This window comes from Phyllostomus discolor, chromosome 6, assembly GCF_004126475.2.
Source record: "Phyllostomus discolor isolate MPI-MPIP mPhyDis1 chromosome 6, mPhyDis1.pri.v3, whole genome shotgun sequence".
NCBI classification, from domain to species: domain Eukaryota; kingdom Metazoa; phylum Chordata; class Mammalia; order Chiroptera; family Phyllostomidae; genus Phyllostomus; species Phyllostomus discolor.
The window spans coordinates 40,640,795-40,658,717 of record NC_040908.2 but is presented as its reverse complement, the minus strand read 5'-3'; the positions used below and the strand labels follow the sequence as shown (position 1 = coordinate 40,658,717).

The window sequence follows — 17,923 nt, the reverse complement described above, 5'->3', positions numbered from 1 at the left end:
TTTTGCAGTTTTAACCCACAGAAAAGTTGCTGTATATATTTGTTTCAGTGAACCACACATTAGTCCTTTGTATTTTTTAATTTTAAAATCATACATTTGGTGTGTTTAACTGGTATAGCATTAAAGGGTATCTTTATTTATTTATTTTTTAAGATTTGGTGTTTGTTTTTTAGAGATGGGGAGGGAGGGAGAAAGGGAGAGAAACATCAATGTATGGTTGCCTCTTACATACCCCCTCTCCTGGAGACCTGGTCTTAGCCGCCCAGGCATGCGTCCCAGACTGGGAATCAAACTGGTGACCCTTTTGTTTGCAGGCTGACATTCAGTTCACTGAGCCACATCAGCCAGGGCAAGAATATCCTAAAAGATAATTTGTAACTGTTAAATCTGTATTTTATAAAGGTAATAACAAACCTCAAAATTTCAAGTAGTGAATTAAATTTTTCCTGAAATGCCAACATTGGTGATGGGTTTAGGCATATTATCTGACTGTACTCCGCCCTCTTCCTCCCCCACTTTTTTTTTCCTGAAGATTTATTCGCATGCCATAAAAATCGTCTTTTTTTTTTTTTTAATAGGAATAAAAAAATACGTTGTTGGCCTCATTATCAAGACGTCATCTGATCCAACTTGTGTAGAGGTAAGAGCTTTTTTGAGATTGTGGTGCCATTGTAAAATCATTTAAATATTGAATCTAGACCTAAAACTTACCTCTAGCACAGACCTACAGATACATTTGCACAGTTGTTTTCAATAGATAGGCAATTATTTTTTTTCTCAGGGGATGCCTCTGTTTATGTTTTTGGTTTGTTGTTGTTGTTGATTTACTATGCCTGTGTTAGGTCTTCATTTAACCTAAAGTATTTCTTTTCTTAGAAGGAAAAGGTGTATATTGGGAAACTGAATATGATTCTTGTTCAGGTAAGCTTTTACTTGATTTACTCTTTTCCTCAGAAGAGTTAAAAGCTTCAGTTAGGCTGATTACTTGAATAGAACGTTTGAACCTACTTCAATGAATAACATCTTACACTAGTGATAGTACGTAGTATTTATAATAGCTATAATAGTTAACCTGTCTAGTGTTTGAAATTGTTTATTAGCTGTGGTAGGAAACATCAAATACTGTAAACCCATCATTTCTATGGCTCTAGTATGGATTAGACTTATTTAAAATTTTCTCATTTGCTTTGTACTATGCATGTTTTCTTTCTATATTATCTATATCAGTCTTAATTCCTAAATCATTCAGTTGAATATAGCATCCCTTTCATTAATCTCTACTTGGCTTTTGAAACTTTTTATATAATCTAATTTTAGAAATTTTAATATTTACCTAGTTTTTATAAATGTCAAATTTTTCTCCTGAGATAAATTGTTGTGAAAGAAAATTTTTCTATTTACTATGTTTTGGAAGCTTGGTTTCTTATAACATTTGGGTTTTCGCTAAAATAAACTGGATTTCTAACTAAGGACTCATCTTTGGTAGCCTCTCTCTGAAAGGGGAGAGGGAAGAATACAAAGAAAATAGGTACCCACCTCTTATTCACAGGTGTTATTACAGAATATCTGGGTAGGGAATCCCTAGTGTACAGTGTGTATAAATATGTGTAGTATATACTTAAAAATTTGAAAATAGTTCATTATTAGGCTTTTGGTCAAAGATGATTTCATCACCAGTTGTTAATGCCTCCTTTCAAATTTATATGTCCAAATATTTTCAAGGGCTAGATGCTAGCCAAAAAGTTTTTCCTTGCCCATCACCTTGTTATTGCTCAGCCTCCAAGGATTGTCTGTACATATTTATCTTATAAATACTAATGTCAATACACACTAGAGCCAGATTAGATCGGTTGGGATAATTGAGAGGATCATGGGACAGTTGAGAACAGGACTTCATCTGTGTTATATTTTCCATCCATTGTATTCTGTTGAGGGTGGTACATTTCTTGTTTTAATAAGGGATCAGAAAATGTAAAGTGGTGGAGTATTTGCTCCTTTCAGTGTGAAGTATTGTCATTGATGAGCGAAATGAAATTAATATATTTTTCTCATTTTAGATACTGAAACAAGAATGGCCAAAACACTGGCCAACTTTTATCAGTGATATTGTTGGAGCAAGTAGGACCAGTGAAAGTCTCTGTCAGAATAATATGGTGATTCTTAAACTCTTGAGTGAAGAAGTATTTGATTTTTCTAGTGGACAGATAACGCAAGTGAAAGCTAAGCATCTAAAAGACAGGCAAGTATTTTATTTTAGAAGTTTAATTTCTCAGACTATTTAAATAAATTTGGAGGTAGATTGTAAATGTTTAAGGAACTGTGATTATAAATAGTGTTAGATAACTCTTAATTGTTTTTTATTTCAAATTTAAGTAGACCTACAGGGGACCTAATATTCTAAATCTGGAGGCTTTTAGAAGTACAAGTGGTGTTAAAGATGTTACACTTTCATTGTCACGTCAAAAAAAAAACATATCAGAGTGGGAAAGGATTATAGATTTAGAGTTCCCAGAAACCACTTTGGTATCTGTTTTATATGGTGGCTACTTAATTATAGCTTTGAAGGAAAATAACTTGTGTCCAAATGTCAACTGAATTCTTAATAGTCCCTACTATTAGTAGGCATCTTGTCAGTTCCCTTCTGTTAACACTAGGATCATGACAGACTTTATTTTCTTCCTTCTTGGTAATAAAAATTTATTGAAGTCACTAGGGCACAGCAATATATTACCTTTATACTTTTATGTAGTCAGACTAGCTTCAGAAGTTACGGTTTTCCATCTGGTTTGGTGTATAAGTACATTTTAGGATTTGGGATGTACAGGGTAGAGAAAAAGTAGGTTTACGGTTGTTCATGTGGAAATTAATACAATAATAAAAACAAAAATAAGCTTTTGCATACTCACAGCTGTAAACCTGTTTTTGCCCAACCATGTATGTAATTCTACTACTACTTAATCTGAAGAGTTTTGTTTTAGTTACATTGATTTAAAATACTAGATTGATCGATACTATTAAAAAAGAGCAAGGATGACATATAAAACCAAACCTCCAAGAATTAGTAGTATTTAATAACTTTGTAGCTTTTGATAAAGTTGTTGTTACATGAGTTTAAGTAGAAGTAACTCAAATTTTTAATGACCAGATTGCTAAAATTTTATATTTGTTAGTATGTAAATAATTACAATATTTATTTCTATTTGTCTTCTAAACTGGTCACTTTTTTTTTTTTAGCATGTGCAATGAATTCTCACAAATTTTTCAGCTGTGTCAGTTTGTGATGGTAAGTGCTTTTAATTTCACTTTTTAAAATAACAGTTACAAAAAGATAATTATTTATAGGTATGTTTTTGTTGCAGGAAAATTCCCAAAATGCTCCGCTTGTACATGCAACGTTGGAAACGTTGCTCAGATTTCTTAACTGGATTCCACTCGGATATATTTTTGAAACCAAGTTAATCAGCACATTAATTTATAAGGTAGAGTGAATACATTTCACTTGTTTGCCACTGAAGAATTGCATGTATTATCTTAGTTTGTAATGTCTTTTGTATAGAAAACTATTTCTGCATTTATAGTCATAACCAACCTTGTTTCTAAGGTAAGAAACCTGCTCAGAGGACCTTTTCCATAGTTTTCAGTGAGTAATTCTTTGAATTACTATTAAAATCTTACAGTTGATCCACTTATATCATGTAATTTCACAAATTCCATGTGAAAACTTAAGGATTTGGTTTGATTTTAGGTGATTATGTAGGTCACAATGAGGTGAGTTAAGGGATGTTTCTACAACATGGAAAGTTTTTTGTTTTTTTCTGACAATTTAAAGCAACAACATATAATGCCTATATGAAGCCTTATAATTGTTCTTCCAGAGATGAACACTTACTGTTGCTTGTATTACATTTTCAAATGTTTTCTTGGCAGATGTCTGTATGAATTAGGGCTTTAAGAGCAGTCAGTTATAATTTATATTTTGGGCTTGGTAGTTCAGGGCTTAGGAACATAATAATTCTGATATATGAGTTTATAATATTGGAGACCCCATTTTATTATTACATAGTTTATATGAAAATGTCTTGCTATTGGAACAGTAGTACAGGGAACATTCTTATATTTAAGACATTATGCACTTGTCCGAATATTTATTTTGTATGAATTTGTGTATCGGGCCAATAGCTATGTTATTTGTGACGCTTCCCAAATTAACATCCAGAAATGGTACACTGTTTTTATATCTTCTCAATAATAGAATATGAGAGAGCTAGTTTTCCTACACCTTCATTAATCATAGGTGTGTTGCCCATCTCATAAAATCCTGAGTGATTACAAATCTTGGGTTACTTTTAGGCAACACAGAAAACATGATGTCCTTAAAAGTCACATAATAGGTCCTAGGTAAATTACTAAGCAACTTTGTGTTTTTTAGATGTCCAAGAATGCATCAAAAGGAAAGCAGTTCGCTCCTAAAATATTGTCTATTGGATAGATAATGAAATTTCCTCAAAAGGAAATAAAATAACAGCTCTGGCTGATGTGGCTCAGTGGGTTAAGCCTGCGGAGCAAAGGGTTGCTAGTCTGATTCCCAGTCAGTGCACTGCCTGGGTTGGGGGCCAGGTCCTCAGTAGGGGGGTGTGTGAGAGACAACCACCAATTGATGTTTCCCTCTTTTCTCCCTCCCTTCCCCTCTCTCTAAAATAAAATTTTAAAAAGTAACAAAATAATTTATCTGCCCTTTTTTCCTGTTTCATGTAAAATCCTGTATTTTTTTAAGTGTTAAGTTTAAGTAAAGTGTTTCACACCAATTTAATTTCATGCTTTTTTTAAAATTATTAAAATAGTTCCTGAATGTTCCGATGTTTCGAAATGTCTCTCTGAAGTGCCTCACTGAGATTGCTGGTGTGAGTGTAAGCCAATATGAGGAACAGTTTGTAACGCTATTTACATTGACAATGATGCAGCTAAAACAGGTAAAACAACACTTAAACACTGACTAAATTTTAGTGCCTTAGGAAAAGTTGGGTTGGAGCTGAATCATTTCAGCACAATTTATAATAGACAACCTATAATGTGATGACATACTTATTAGACAAGATTAAGAGTAAACTAGACATTATAATGAACATTTTAAAAAGTCACTGAAAGATTGCAAATCTGGTTTAATATCGGCTCTACTTCTTTTTTTTTTTTAATATATTTTATTGATTATGCTATTACAGTTGTCCCATTTCCCCCCTTCTCTCTCCTCCACCCTGTACCCCCCTCCCACCCACATTTCCCCCTTTAGTTCATGTCCATGTGTCATACTTATGAGTTCTTTAGTTTCTACATTTCCCGTACTATTCTTGCCCTCCCCCTATCTATTTTCAACCTACATTCTATGCTACTTATTCTCTATACCTTTTCCCCTCTCTCCTCCTCCCACCCCCCTGCTGCTCAGCCTCCATGTGCCCTCCATTTCTGTGGTTCTGTTCCTGTTCTAATTGTTTACTTAGTTTCTTTTGGTTTTGCTTTAGGTGTGGTTGTTAATATTTGTGAGTTTGCTGTCCTTTTACTATACATGTCTTTTCTTTATCTTCTTTTCTTAGATAAGTCCCTTTAGCATTTCATAAAATAAGGGCTTGGTGATGATGAACTCCTTTAACTTGACCTTATCTGAGAAGCACTTTATCTGCCCTTCCATGCTAAATGAAAGCTTTGCTGGATAGAGCAATCTGGGATGTAGGTCCTTGTCTTTCATGACTTGGAATATTTCTTTCCAGCCCCTTCTTGCCTGTAAGGTCTCTTTGGAGAAATCAGCTGACAGTCTGATGGGAACTCCTTTGTAGGTGACTGTCCCCTTACCTCTTGCTGCTTCTAGGATTCTCTCCTTCATTTTTACCTTGGCTAATGTAATTATGATGTGCCTTGGTGTGTTTCTTCTTGGGTCCAACTTCTTTGGGGCTCTCTGAGCTTCTTGGATTTCTTGGAAGACTGTTCCCTTTGCCATATTGGGGAAGTTCTCCTTTATTTGTTCAAATACGTGCTGAATCTGTTGCTTTTCCCCTTCCAATTCTGGTACCCCTGTAATTCGGATATTGGAACGTTTAAAGGTGTCTTGGATGCCCTTAATCTTTTCCTCAATTTTTTGAATTCTTATTTCATCATGCTTTCCTGCTTGGTTGATTCTATCTTCCTTCTGGTCCACTGTATTGTTTTGAGGCTCATATTCCTTCCTTTCACTATTGGCTCTCCTCCGTGTGTCTTCCTGCATCTGTTTTATGGTAATCTGCATTCTTTCATCTAAATTTCGTCCAAAATCCACCAGTTCCGTGAGCTTTCTGATCACCAGTGTTTTGAACTGCGCATCTGATAGATTGGCTAGTTCTTGGTCGCTCAAAAGGATGAGTCCTGGGGGACTGATCTGCTCTGTTGAAAACATAGGGTTTTTTTTGTGTGTGTCCCCCCCCCCCCCCCCCCGTCTGGTCGCTCTTGTTCCAGTGGGGGGCGGAGCCTTAGGTGCTCACCGAGGCTGGGCACCCCGGTCGCTATATTGTGACGTTATAAGTGGAGGCGGGGCGGGAGAAAACAATGGCGGTAGTTCTGTTCCCCTGGACTCGGACCCTTGTCTGGGCTTCTGGGTCGCGAGTTCCGCCCTGGTCCACAATCGCCGCCTCACTGGGTCTGCCAGCCGCAGCTTGTGTACTCAGGGATCACCGCTGCGTTCTTGCGCGCCGGATGGCTGTCGCGCCGATTTCGCGCCAAACCTTCTCCCGACCTCCGCGCGCCGCCAACCCGAGCCAGCCCCACGCCCACCCGGCTCGTCTTCTCCTACCAGTCCGGATGAATGTGTCTACTTCAACTTCTTGGCTGCCCGACTTCCATTCAGATAAATTCTCTGCCGGATCTGGGTGTTATTCTGATAGTAAATTATTGTTGTAAATTATTGGTTTTCTAATCTTGGTTGTGCGAGGAGGCACGGTGCGTCCACCTATTCCTCCATCTTCTATCGGCTCTACTTCTGATCTTCACTTTTGAAATGGAGGATTGTCCAGTCCTACTTTGATTAGATACATATGGGGTTATCTAGAAGGTTAATTGTAATATTACATTACTATGTATGTTACCTGAATGAAGTTTTATATTTTTAGTATCATTAAGGGGAATTGAAATTTGATACGGGGGGAAATTTAGAGACTTATGTGAAGAAATCTTACTACTTACAACATTAAAGGGAAAACAGTTAACTAAAGCTATGACACAAAGATACAAAAATAAGACAAACCAAGGAGTTCTTGTGAAGGATAAGCTATTTAACTGTTTTAGTATTAGTCAAAGGGCAATGGGATCTCAGAGTTTAAAGTAGTGTCCTGTTGGTTTTAAAATGTGGACTAACAGTATTTAAACTTGCAGATGCTTCCTTTAAATACCAATATTCGACTTGCATACTCAAATGGAAAAGATGATGAACAGAACTTTATTCAAAATCTCAGTTTGTTTCTCTGCACATTTCTTAAGGAACATGGTCAACTTATAGAAAAAAGACTAAATCTCAGGGAAACACTCATGGAGGTAAGCTTTGTGGAGCTTTTGGCTTCTTATACTATTCTTTACGTAATATTTTTTAAATTACTAAAGAGCATGTAGACGTGTCATTTCTCAGATTGTCTAATGACCTTACTTAAAAAATTGAGGTGTAATCCACATAACACAGAACTGTCCAATTTAAAGTGTATATATAATTCAGTGGTATTTAGTACATTCACAATGTTTTCAACTATCTGTCTATTCCAAACCATTTCATCACCCACAAAAGAATGATACGTACCCATTGAAAATTCTCATTCTTGTCTGCTCCTATCCCCTAACAGCCAGTAATTTGCTCTGTCTCTGGAATAATTCTATTCTAAAACTTTCATATAAATGGAATAATAATAAATGGTGTTTTGTTATTGGCTTTTTTTTTTTCACTTAACATGTTTCCAAGGTTTATGCATGTTACTGCACGTGTTAGTACTTCATCCTTTTTTAATTGCTAAATACTTCCTCGTATGGCTATATCATATTTTATGTATTCATCAGTTGATGGTATTTGGATTGTTGTTACCATTTTGCTCTCAGTACCAGCTAACTATCTCAAGGTTTTTGAAGTGTTTTAGGACTTGTCAGTAGAAAGCAGAATTTGCTCCTAGACCAATAATAGTGTGTTGCACAAATAATAAAACTTTAGAACTGTGAAAAATAAAACATGAAATTTTATTTCTAAATAACATAATGAGTGGAAAGCAGTTTCGTTAATGATGTTAAGGATTATTTTAATAGTTTTGGTCTTTGTAGGCCCTTCATTATATGTTGTTGGTATCAGAAGTGGAGGAAACGGAAATCTTTAAGATTTGTCTTGAGTACTGGAATCATTTGGCAGCTGAACTCTATAGAGAGAGCCCATTCTCTACATCTGCCTCTCCATTGCTGTCTGGGAGTCAGCATTTTGATGTTCCTCCCCGGAGACAGCTGTATTTGCCCGTGTTATCCAAGGTAACAAGAAAGTGTGTGGTTGAGTGCTCTTCCTGTTGCTTACTGCAATTTTGGCTAATCTATCCAAATAAATGATGAGCTTCAATAAGAATCCAGTTTCTCCATGTATATTGAAAACAACATGAAAGGGATTGGTATAAGAGCTAAGGTTCTAAAAAATTGTCCTTTTACAAGCAGCACCAGTAATCTAAGTTTGTTAGAAATGCAGATTTAGGCCATCCCCATCTACTGAATATGTCTCTGAATGAGGCCATAGAAATTTAATAGTTTATTTTTATTCATGATAAATTTTGAGAACCACTGTTGCAGAATTAAATTTTAAATGTGTTCACTCTTTTATATTGTGGGGGTAATTTAGTATCTTAAGGTGCATATAACTTAACTTTTTTTTTTATCATTGCATTTGATGTGGCTGATTTCAAAGATTTAACTAGGTTTTTCTTATTGAATAGGTTCGTTTATTGATGGTTAGTCGTATGGCTAAACCAGAGGAAGTATTAGTTGTAGAAAATGATCAGGGAGAAGTTGTAAGAGAATTCATGAAGGATACAGATTCCATAAATTTGTATAAGAATATGAGAGAAACATTAGGTAAGTTGATATTATTTATCTAATCTTTATCAATGTGGTTCTACTCTGGGGTGCCAATATTTAAGAAAAATGGTACACTTAGTTTCTGAATCCTTTTTTTTTTTTTTTTTTTTTTTTTAAAGATTTTATTTATTTCTAGAGAGGGAAGGGAGAGAGGGAGAGGCATCGATGTGCGGTTCCTGGGGGTTATGGCCTGCAACCCAGGCATGTACCCTGGCTGGGAATCGAACCTGGGACACTTTGGTTCCCAGCCCGCGCTCAATCCACTGAGCTACGCCAGCCAGGGCAGTTTCTGAATCTTTTAATAGCCATTTTATTAATGTGCTGCTCTTCCTTTGGTAAAAACCTTTCTGTTCATTAAGTTTTGCATTTTAAACATCTGGATTTTTTTTTCATTTGTAGTTTATCTTACTCATCTGGATTATGTAGATACAGAAAGAATAATGACTGAGAAACTTCACAATCAAGTGAATGGTACAGAGTGGTCATGGAAAAATTTAAATACACTGTGTTGGGCAATAGGCTCTATTAGTGGAGCAATGCATGAAGAGGATGAAAAACGATTTCTTGTTACAGTTATAAAGGTATGCATGTCATATGTGTGGACTGAAATCATTAGATAACTGTTACAAATTACTGACAGTTGTCTTATTTTACAGGATCTATTAGGATTATGTGAACAGAAAAGAGGCAAAGATAATAAAGCTATCATTGCATCAAATATCATGTACATAGTAGGTCAATATCCAAGATTTTTAAGAGCTCACTGGAAATTTTTGAAGACGGTAGTTAACAAGCTGTTTGAATTCATGCATGGTAAATCCTCCATATATTTTATTTAGTTTATTTTTGTTGAACAAAAGATATTTCTTAACTTTTTTTATGAATGTTTTTGTTTCATTAGAGACCCATGATGGAGTCCAAGACATGGCTTGTGATACTTTCATTAAAATAGCTCAGAAATGTCGCAGGCACTTTGTTCAGGTTCAGGTTGGAGAAGTAATGCCATTTATTGATGAAATTTTGAACAACATTAACACTATAATTTGTGATCTTCAGCCTCAACAGGTATGGGAGATCTTAGCATATTTTCTTAGAAAGTAACTATTGTTTTAGTCAGAATTAATTAATGGGACTAGAAGGAATGCCACTATTAGGTTCAGTTCAGGTGTCTGGTTTTTATAGTGAAGCAGAAATTCAACCAGAAGTTGGTTAGGCTATATTTTTACCTTATATTAATTACTTCTGGCACTTTAATTAAATTTGTTTTAGTACATGCCTGAATTGCCTAGTTTCCCTTATTACAGTGTAAAAGTAAAATGTCTGCCTTTTAACATAGGTCCATACATTTTATGAAGCTGTGGGATACATGATTGGTGCACAAACAGACCAAACAGTACAAGAACATTTGATAGAAAAATACATGCTACTTCCTAATCAAGTTTGGGATAGCATAATCCAGCAGGCAACCAAAGTAAGTTATATTCCTTTTTGTAAAAATTATACTGGAATTTAAGATTATTTATAAAAGTATTGAATTCCATATTATCGACATGTTGATTGATAAATTGTTACCTGTGCTTTTCCACAGTCTTTTAAAATACTGTATTTTTAATTTTGTTTTGCTGGAAAATTGGGAATATTTTACACTACTCTTAGTTGTAGGTATTGGTAATAAACTTCTGTGTTTGTTACACCATTTGGGATTAACAAATGTGACTATGATTTTGAAATAAGGTGGGTAGTGCTTTTTGCTTTAGTAATTACAAGGATAATTCTCATGTGATTAATGGATACTTTTTGTTTCACAGAATGTGGATATACTTAAAGATCCTGAAACAGTCAAGCAGCTCGGTAGCATATTGAAAACAAATGTGAGAGCCTGCAAAGCTGTGGGACACCCCTTTGTAATTCAGCTTGGAAGAATTTACTTAGATATGCTTAATGTATACAAGTGCCTCAGTGAAAATATTTCTGCAGCTATCCAAGCCAATGGTAAGTGATTTTGAGTTTTTATGGAATGCTATATTGCATCAGTTATTACACTAAGGCAACATGCGCTGCCTTCGTGTAAGCATTTTATACTTCTAACAGATTTTAAATAAACCTTCCTCCAGATAATCCTAGGTAATTTTAACCAATTGCATGCCCCTTACTTTATAAAATTAGTATTATTTCTTCAATAAATTTCTCTTTAGGTTTTTAATGGTAAATAATATTGGAAGCACATGTAATTTACCAGTATAGAATTTTAGTTGTCAAGTTGGTTTCCACTTGATTGTATTTTTTAGGTGAGATGGTTACAAAGCAACCGTTGATTAGAAGTATGCGAACAGTAAAAAGGGAAACTTTAAAGTTAATATCTGGTTGGGTGAGCCGGTCTAATGATCCACAGATGGTAAGTGAGATGTGTTTTTTGTTGAAGTTGATGCTGCACTCTATGGAATATGCTTTATTTCTGTATGCATTTGGCTGATTTAAAGTAACTTCAACCCTGGCTGGTATGGCTCAATGGGTTGAACAGCCTGTGAAGTAAGGTGTTGCTGGTTCGATTCCCAGTCAGGGCACATTCTTGGGTTGTAGGCCAGGTCTCTAGTAGGGGGTGTACGAAACACACTGATATTTTTCTCCCTCTCACCTTCACTTACCCTCTAAAAATAAATAAAATCTTTTAAAAAGTAAAGATAATTTCAGTGTCTACATTTGGGATTATTTTACAGGATTCTGGGTCCTTGAGTACTTAAAAATAATAGCAGTTATAAGCAATCTTCCAAAGAAATTGCTGGGGTTTTTTTTGGAGAAGGCGGTGATATGTAGCAAGGTTGCTGAGATTGGGTCATTTTAATTTTTTTATGAATAGGTAATCGAGTTCAGATGAAATACTAATGAATTTCATCTGAAATGTTCATGATTTTCAAAGCAAGTTACAAAGTGACCATTAGTTTGCTTCTTCAGTGAAAGTGCTTCCTGGGCTGAAAGTTTGAGGGTCTTTTACTCTCTTACTGCGTTTAGTCTTAAATCATTTCCAGAAAGGAACATGGTTTTCAGAAAATAAATTAGTTCCATGTGCCTCAACTTGGAAAGATGTAAAATATTTTTAATTATTGTTAAACTTTTTCATTTTCTTGGTCCTTGAAACATTACAAAAAGTCCTATCCTGCTAACACTGCTGGGTGGAGATGGTGATTGACAAGTGTGCTACTTGCATAACTTGGAAATTGTCATGTTGTTTCAGTTGATAAAGAAATAATTTTCAGGAAATTTATCCAGAAAAACAATTCTAGAATTCTCAAGGTATCAGATTTAAACATTGAAAAGTCTTGGACATGTGCATTATAAGAGCAGAACTAATTAAAATTGGAAAGTTAAAAAGGGTGCATTGACGGAATTATGAAGATCATAATTTACAATAGCTTGGGCAAATTTCAGGTGTATCAATGGTGATAATTGCAAAGATGGCATCATTATATTTTACAACGAAGATTTGTGTAAATGCTTGGGGCAGTGAATTCAAAGCTATTCAAACACACCTCATATCCAGTTTGTAGGGAAAGAATTATTTCAGTCAGTATCAAGAGAAGAAATGAGAGGTACGAAGTAATTCGAAATACAATTTTGTTCTTATCCATCACAACTTACTAAACCTGTTTTGTGTAGTAGGGTGCTTACTAACTAGCAGTCTTCACTTAACAAAGCATTGGTTGTATTTATTGTATACATCTTACTAGAGAACCTATTAAAAGCATAGAAATTATACCTTAATATGACTATTGAGAATTATGGAAATTACATATAGTCTTTCTGGTGCATTGTTTCTGGTACTTTTATGAGAAGTGATAGCTGTTTTATTAAAATACATCAAGTGTGTACTTTTGGTTAGATACAGATATGAGTACCTTGGTTTTTATAGATATTATCTGTTGAAGAAACTGGTACAATCTTGGTTAGGAACACTTTTCCTTTCTATTAGGTTATTCCTTCTGCATATATAGTATGCCTAGAATCCTCATCGTGCCACCAAAGCTCTGAGTCAGTCACTTGGTTTTTGGGTCTTAGTTTCCTTGGTAATTATCAATTTGAGCAATATCTTCTTGTCCCTTCCCAGCCTATTGTGATGTCTTGGCTGGTGTTAGTAAAATGTTTTGGTGTACAAAAACACTAGTCTCAAAGCACAGGATTTCCAGTTTATAGTACACCAACCTTAGAGATGACAGGACCTAGCTTTTTATAATAGTGACCAAATGCGTAGATTAAAACTTAAAAGTTTGTTGTTGTTTTTTTTTTAACAGGTAGCTGAAAATTTTGTTCCTCCTCTGTTGGATGCAGTTCTCATTGATTATCAGAGAAATGTCCCAGCTGCTAGAGAACCAGAAGTGCTTAGTACTATGGCTATAATTGTCAACAAGTTGGGAGGACATATAACAGCTGAAATACCTCAAATATTTGATGCTGTTTTTGAATGCACATTGAATATGATAAATAAGGTAACATGATTTACGTTTCAGTTATAAAATGGGAAATTCTGCAGGATAAATTCTGGAGTTTAATGTTTGCACTTGTAGATTAGGGAAGTGCTTGTTTTAAAAAAGCAAACAAATGGATTGTAACATTCAAATGGGAACTTGCATTTATTCAAATCTTGGTGTATTTTAGACATTAAAAATTTATATTTATTTGTTTAAATAAAAAGGCAGGCCTACATTTTCAGTTACAAAAGTATAATACGGGTTAAGCCATGAGAAAATACATTAACCGAGAAATGTTGTTAGTGTACAAATTTACACAGTAACTAGCAATTTTTCTAATCTGTATTATGGTCTCAAAGTCACTAAAATTAAGTGATAACAATAGTCTTAGTTATTAGAAAAAGTATTCTTCACATGCATTTCAATGGGTTCTTTGATAATGTGACCTTGTGTTTCCTCATTTTTGTAATTGATTTGTTTGATAAATGGTAACTTCATCTCCAATGAGAGGTGAATTCTGTTGTCTTTGGATTTGCCTTTCAGGGTCCATACATGTTTATGGGTTCCACTAACAAGTATATTGAATTTAGGGTTTGCTTTTCCAATCCCATTTAATGTGTAATTAAGGTATTTAAACTTGATTTTGTTTCCACCATTTACTTTTAGGACTTTGAAGAATATCCTGAACATAGAACAAACTTTTTCTTACTACTTCAGGCTGTCAATTCTCATTGTTTCCCAGCATTTCTGGCTATTCCACCTGCACAATTTAAACTTGTTTTGGATTCCATTATTTGGGCATTCAAACATACTATGAGAAATGTTGCCGATACAGGTAAATGCATAGAGATGATGTCCTTTTTTAAATTTGCCTACCAATCTACAGAATAGAGACACTTATAGATACATCTATCACTTTACTTGTCACAGATTTTTCAGAGTTTTTCAATTGTATATCTAGGTCTGAGTAAATCCTAAAAACAGTGTCTGTTTCAGACAAAGTCCATAGGCAGGATTAGTTACGGGGAGGTGGGCATAAAATTTAAGGTGGGAAGAAGACCATCACTTACGCATATAGGAACTTCAACTTAGGTTGTGCTGTTTTTGGTGTGGATATAGATAGAGTGAAGCAACTGATTCTTCAGACATAGACTATAATAACCATTACTACCATTACACTATAAGTAAACAGACATTGATTCTAGTTGAACTCCATTACTGATTCAAGGTAATTTAAGCAAATAATCACTAGCTTAAAAAAAGGGAGAATGGCCTTTGAATCACAATAGTTTGTGAAATACTATTATGAATAATGTTTATCGATCTGTAATTTATCAATGTTTTGTGTATTTTAGGCTTACAGATCCTTTTTACACTCTTACAAAACGTTGCACAAGAGGAAGCTGCAGCTCAGAGTTTTTATCAAACTTATTTTTGTGATATTCTTCAACATATCTTTTCTGTTGTGACAGACACCTCACATACTGCTGGTAAGAATTTGAAGCTATAAAAATGCTGTGTTTTAGTTGTTATTAAATCTTAGAGTTAATAATGTTCTTTTTATCAACAGGTTTGACAATGCATGCGTCAATACTTGCATATATGTTTAATTTGGTTGAAGAAGGAAAAATAAGTACACCATTAAATCCTGGGAATCCAGTTAACAACCAAATGTTTATTCAGGAATATGTGGCTAATCTCCTTAAATCTGCATTCCCTCATCTACAAGAGTAAATATATATAATTGTAATAAACAAAATTTTCATTTTTAAAAAGGTGATTGATTATTTTAGTTGTTATGTTTTGATTTGCAGTGCTCAAGTAAAGCTCTTTGTGACGGGGCTTTTCAGCTTAAATCAGGATATTCCTGCTTTCAAGGAACACCTTAGGGATTTCCTAGTACAAATAAAGGTACGTATTTTGTTTACATTTGCAGGACTATTGAGACTTAATTATGATCTAAATGCATTGTAGAATTAATCACTCTATTCATAGTGTAAAAGGAATGGACTTTTAAAATACTATACGTTCTTACTAATGTGAGATTGATTATAGAATGAAAAACTAAGTCAAGGCCAGAAACAGTACAGGTTTGAAATACTGGGGGGTTCTTTTGAAACTTGATATTAATTCATTTTGGTCCTGACTGGTGTTCATTTTGTTGGGGCATTGTCCAGCAAGGCGAAAGAAAGGTCACCAGTTGGATTCCTGGTTGGTCATAGCACATTGCCTGGGTTTGGCCCCCAATTGGGTGTTACAATAGGCAATCGGTTGTTTTTCTTTTCTCTTCCTCCATCCTCTCCTCTAAAATTAATAAGGAGGGAGGGGCAGAAGGAATGTAGCTTAGTATAAAAAAGGATTCATAAAGTAGAAGGAAAATGCAAAGGAGAATGAAAATACAGCTATGAAGACAATTACAGCTAAACTTGATCACTAGTCTAAGGGGAAAAAACAGCTTTCTTGTTATCTTTGCTTATGAAGAATTTTTCTCTCATACTAGAACTGTCTTACAACGTTTTCTTCCTCCACTAACACTTTTGATTTTTAATTCTGCCACATCATAACATAATTTAAACCCAACCAATTGATGAGAAAAGTATATCCCTTGTATAAATAGGGATGTGCTTATTTGTACTTTTTTATCCCTAAAGATTTATTAATTTTTTTGTAATACACTTATGTTGACCTTTTTTGCAGGAGTTTGCAGGTGAAGATACATCTGATCTGTTTTTGGAAGAAAGAGAAACAGCCCTTCGACAGGCTCAAGAAGAGAAACATAAACTTCAAATGTCTGTCCCTGGCATCCTTAATCCACATGAAATTCCAGAAGAAATGTGTGATTAAAATCAGAAGTCATTCTGTTTGTTTGTTTTTTCTTCCTCTGCAACTCTTGTTAGCAGAAGAAAACAGCATCTGGATATTTGTCGACCAAAATGATGCCAATTTGTAAATTAAAATGTCACCTAGTGGCCCTTTTTCTTAAGTGTTTTTGTATAAGAAATTTTCTGTGAAATACCTTCCATTGTTAAAGCTTTTGTTTTGGTCATCTTTAGTTTGCATGAAGTTGAAAATTAAGGCATTTTTAAAAAATTCTACTTCATGCCCGTTTTGTGGTTGGGATGGGGGGAGGAGGCAAATTGGATTTGAACATATACTTGTAAATTCTAATGCAAAAGTACACTTTTTTTTTCTGTAAACAATACCAATTTTTAATTAGGGAGCATTTTCTTTCTGGCCTGTATTTCAGCCTAGAAGAAAAATAATGAGTAAAACAAATTGCATTCTTAAAAGGATTATAGTGCTGCATTATCTGAAGTTAGCACCTCTTGGACTGAATTGTTTGTCTAGACTACATGTATTTACAAGTCTGTATGGCAAGTTTGCAGCAAGATCATGTGCATATCATCCCATTGTAAAGCAACTTCAAAAATATGTGAACACAGTTAGTTATTTTTACACAGTTCTTTTTGGTTTTGTGTGTGTGTGCTGTCGCTTGTCGACAACAGCTTTTTGTTTTCCTCAATGAGGAGTGTTGCTCATTTGTGAGCCTTCATTAACTCAAAGTGAAATGGTTAAAAATATTTATCCTGTTAGAATAGGCTGCATCTTTTTAACAACTCATTAAAAAAAAAAACAAAACAACTGGCTTTTGAGATGACTTATACTAATTTACATTGTTTACCAAGCTGTAGTGCTTTAAGAACACTACTTAAAAAAGCAGAATAAACTTGGTTTACATTAATTTTATTGGCTCAAAATTATTCCTATATTAATTAAAGTGGTTATTTATGTTTAGGTATTACATTTTAAAGTGACACTGGAAACCTGTTGACATACAATATTTTTAAATGGGTGGGGGGGGAGCAGGTAAAATGAATATGACACCTGTTCCCAAGAAACAAATCTTTGATACACTTTACCTTTATTTGTGATTAAAGAGTGTCTTTATAAACTACATTAAAGCCTACGCATTTAAAGGGTTGTATTCCTAACTTAGGTCTGTGGCAAAACTGCCATCATTTCGGTACACTATAATCCTGCATAAAGCAGTTTATTTCTAGAACTCAAATGGTTAGGAATTTATTCAAAGAGGAATATTAGAAGACTTTGTTTCAAATTTTAGCTCTATTAAAGTCTTTGATTCAGTCTTAATTATTGGTGTAAAGCCTAAAAGTATTTTCAGGTGTTTTCTTGAATCAGGAAGAGAGCTTAGGCAGACATGTTTGCTCTGTTTCAATGAGCTATATAAAATACATACCGTTGGTTTAGAATACCTGTCACTTTCCAATTATGTTCCTGTATTAATTTTGTTAGCTCCCCAAAGCCTCACTAGCCTCTTGATGATAATGGTT

General features: G+C 34.5%; 1 protein-coding gene across 2 annotated transcripts in view; it reads left to right on the top strand.

Annotated features, from left to right (window-relative positions):
* Nucleotides 1-17,289, top strand: part of XPO1 (exportin 1) — a 45,150-nt gene extending 27,861 nt beyond the window's left edge. Inside the window, exons 5-25 of one of the 2 annotated variants that reach the window (XM_028516369.2) lie at nucleotides 579-640; nucleotides 877-921; nucleotides 2,058-2,239; nucleotides 3,235-3,283; nucleotides 3,360-3,479; nucleotides 4,842-4,970; nucleotides 7,393-7,551; nucleotides 8,317-8,514; nucleotides 8,967-9,105; nucleotides 9,508-9,689; nucleotides 9,765-9,921; nucleotides 10,010-10,173; nucleotides 10,445-10,579; nucleotides 10,917-11,100; nucleotides 11,397-11,503; nucleotides 13,395-13,589; nucleotides 14,238-14,406; nucleotides 14,927-15,061; nucleotides 15,142-15,301; nucleotides 15,386-15,482; nucleotides 16,269-17,289. In XM_028516369.2, the coding sequence (XP_028372170.1) occupies nucleotides 579-640; nucleotides 877-921; nucleotides 2,058-2,239; nucleotides 3,235-3,283; nucleotides 3,360-3,479; nucleotides 4,842-4,970; nucleotides 7,393-7,551; nucleotides 8,317-8,514; nucleotides 8,967-9,105; nucleotides 9,508-9,689; nucleotides 9,765-9,921; nucleotides 10,010-10,173; nucleotides 10,445-10,579; nucleotides 10,917-11,100; nucleotides 11,397-11,503; nucleotides 13,395-13,589; nucleotides 14,238-14,406; nucleotides 14,927-15,061; nucleotides 15,142-15,301; nucleotides 15,386-15,482; nucleotides 16,269-16,415 (2,915 nt within the window). In that variant the 3' untranslated portion in view covers nucleotides 16,416-17,289. The remainder of the gene's footprint in view (nucleotides 1-578; nucleotides 641-876; nucleotides 922-2,057; nucleotides 2,240-3,234; nucleotides 3,284-3,359; nucleotides 3,480-4,841; nucleotides 4,971-7,392; nucleotides 7,552-8,316; nucleotides 8,515-8,966; nucleotides 9,106-9,507; nucleotides 9,690-9,764; nucleotides 9,922-10,009; nucleotides 10,174-10,444; nucleotides 10,580-10,916; nucleotides 11,101-11,396; nucleotides 11,504-13,394; nucleotides 13,590-14,237; nucleotides 14,407-14,926; nucleotides 15,062-15,141; nucleotides 15,302-15,385; nucleotides 15,483-16,268) is intronic. The other variant, XM_036028021.1, reaches the window with a different exon arrangement.
* The last annotated feature ends 634 nt before the right edge of the window (nucleotides 17,290-17,923 follow it).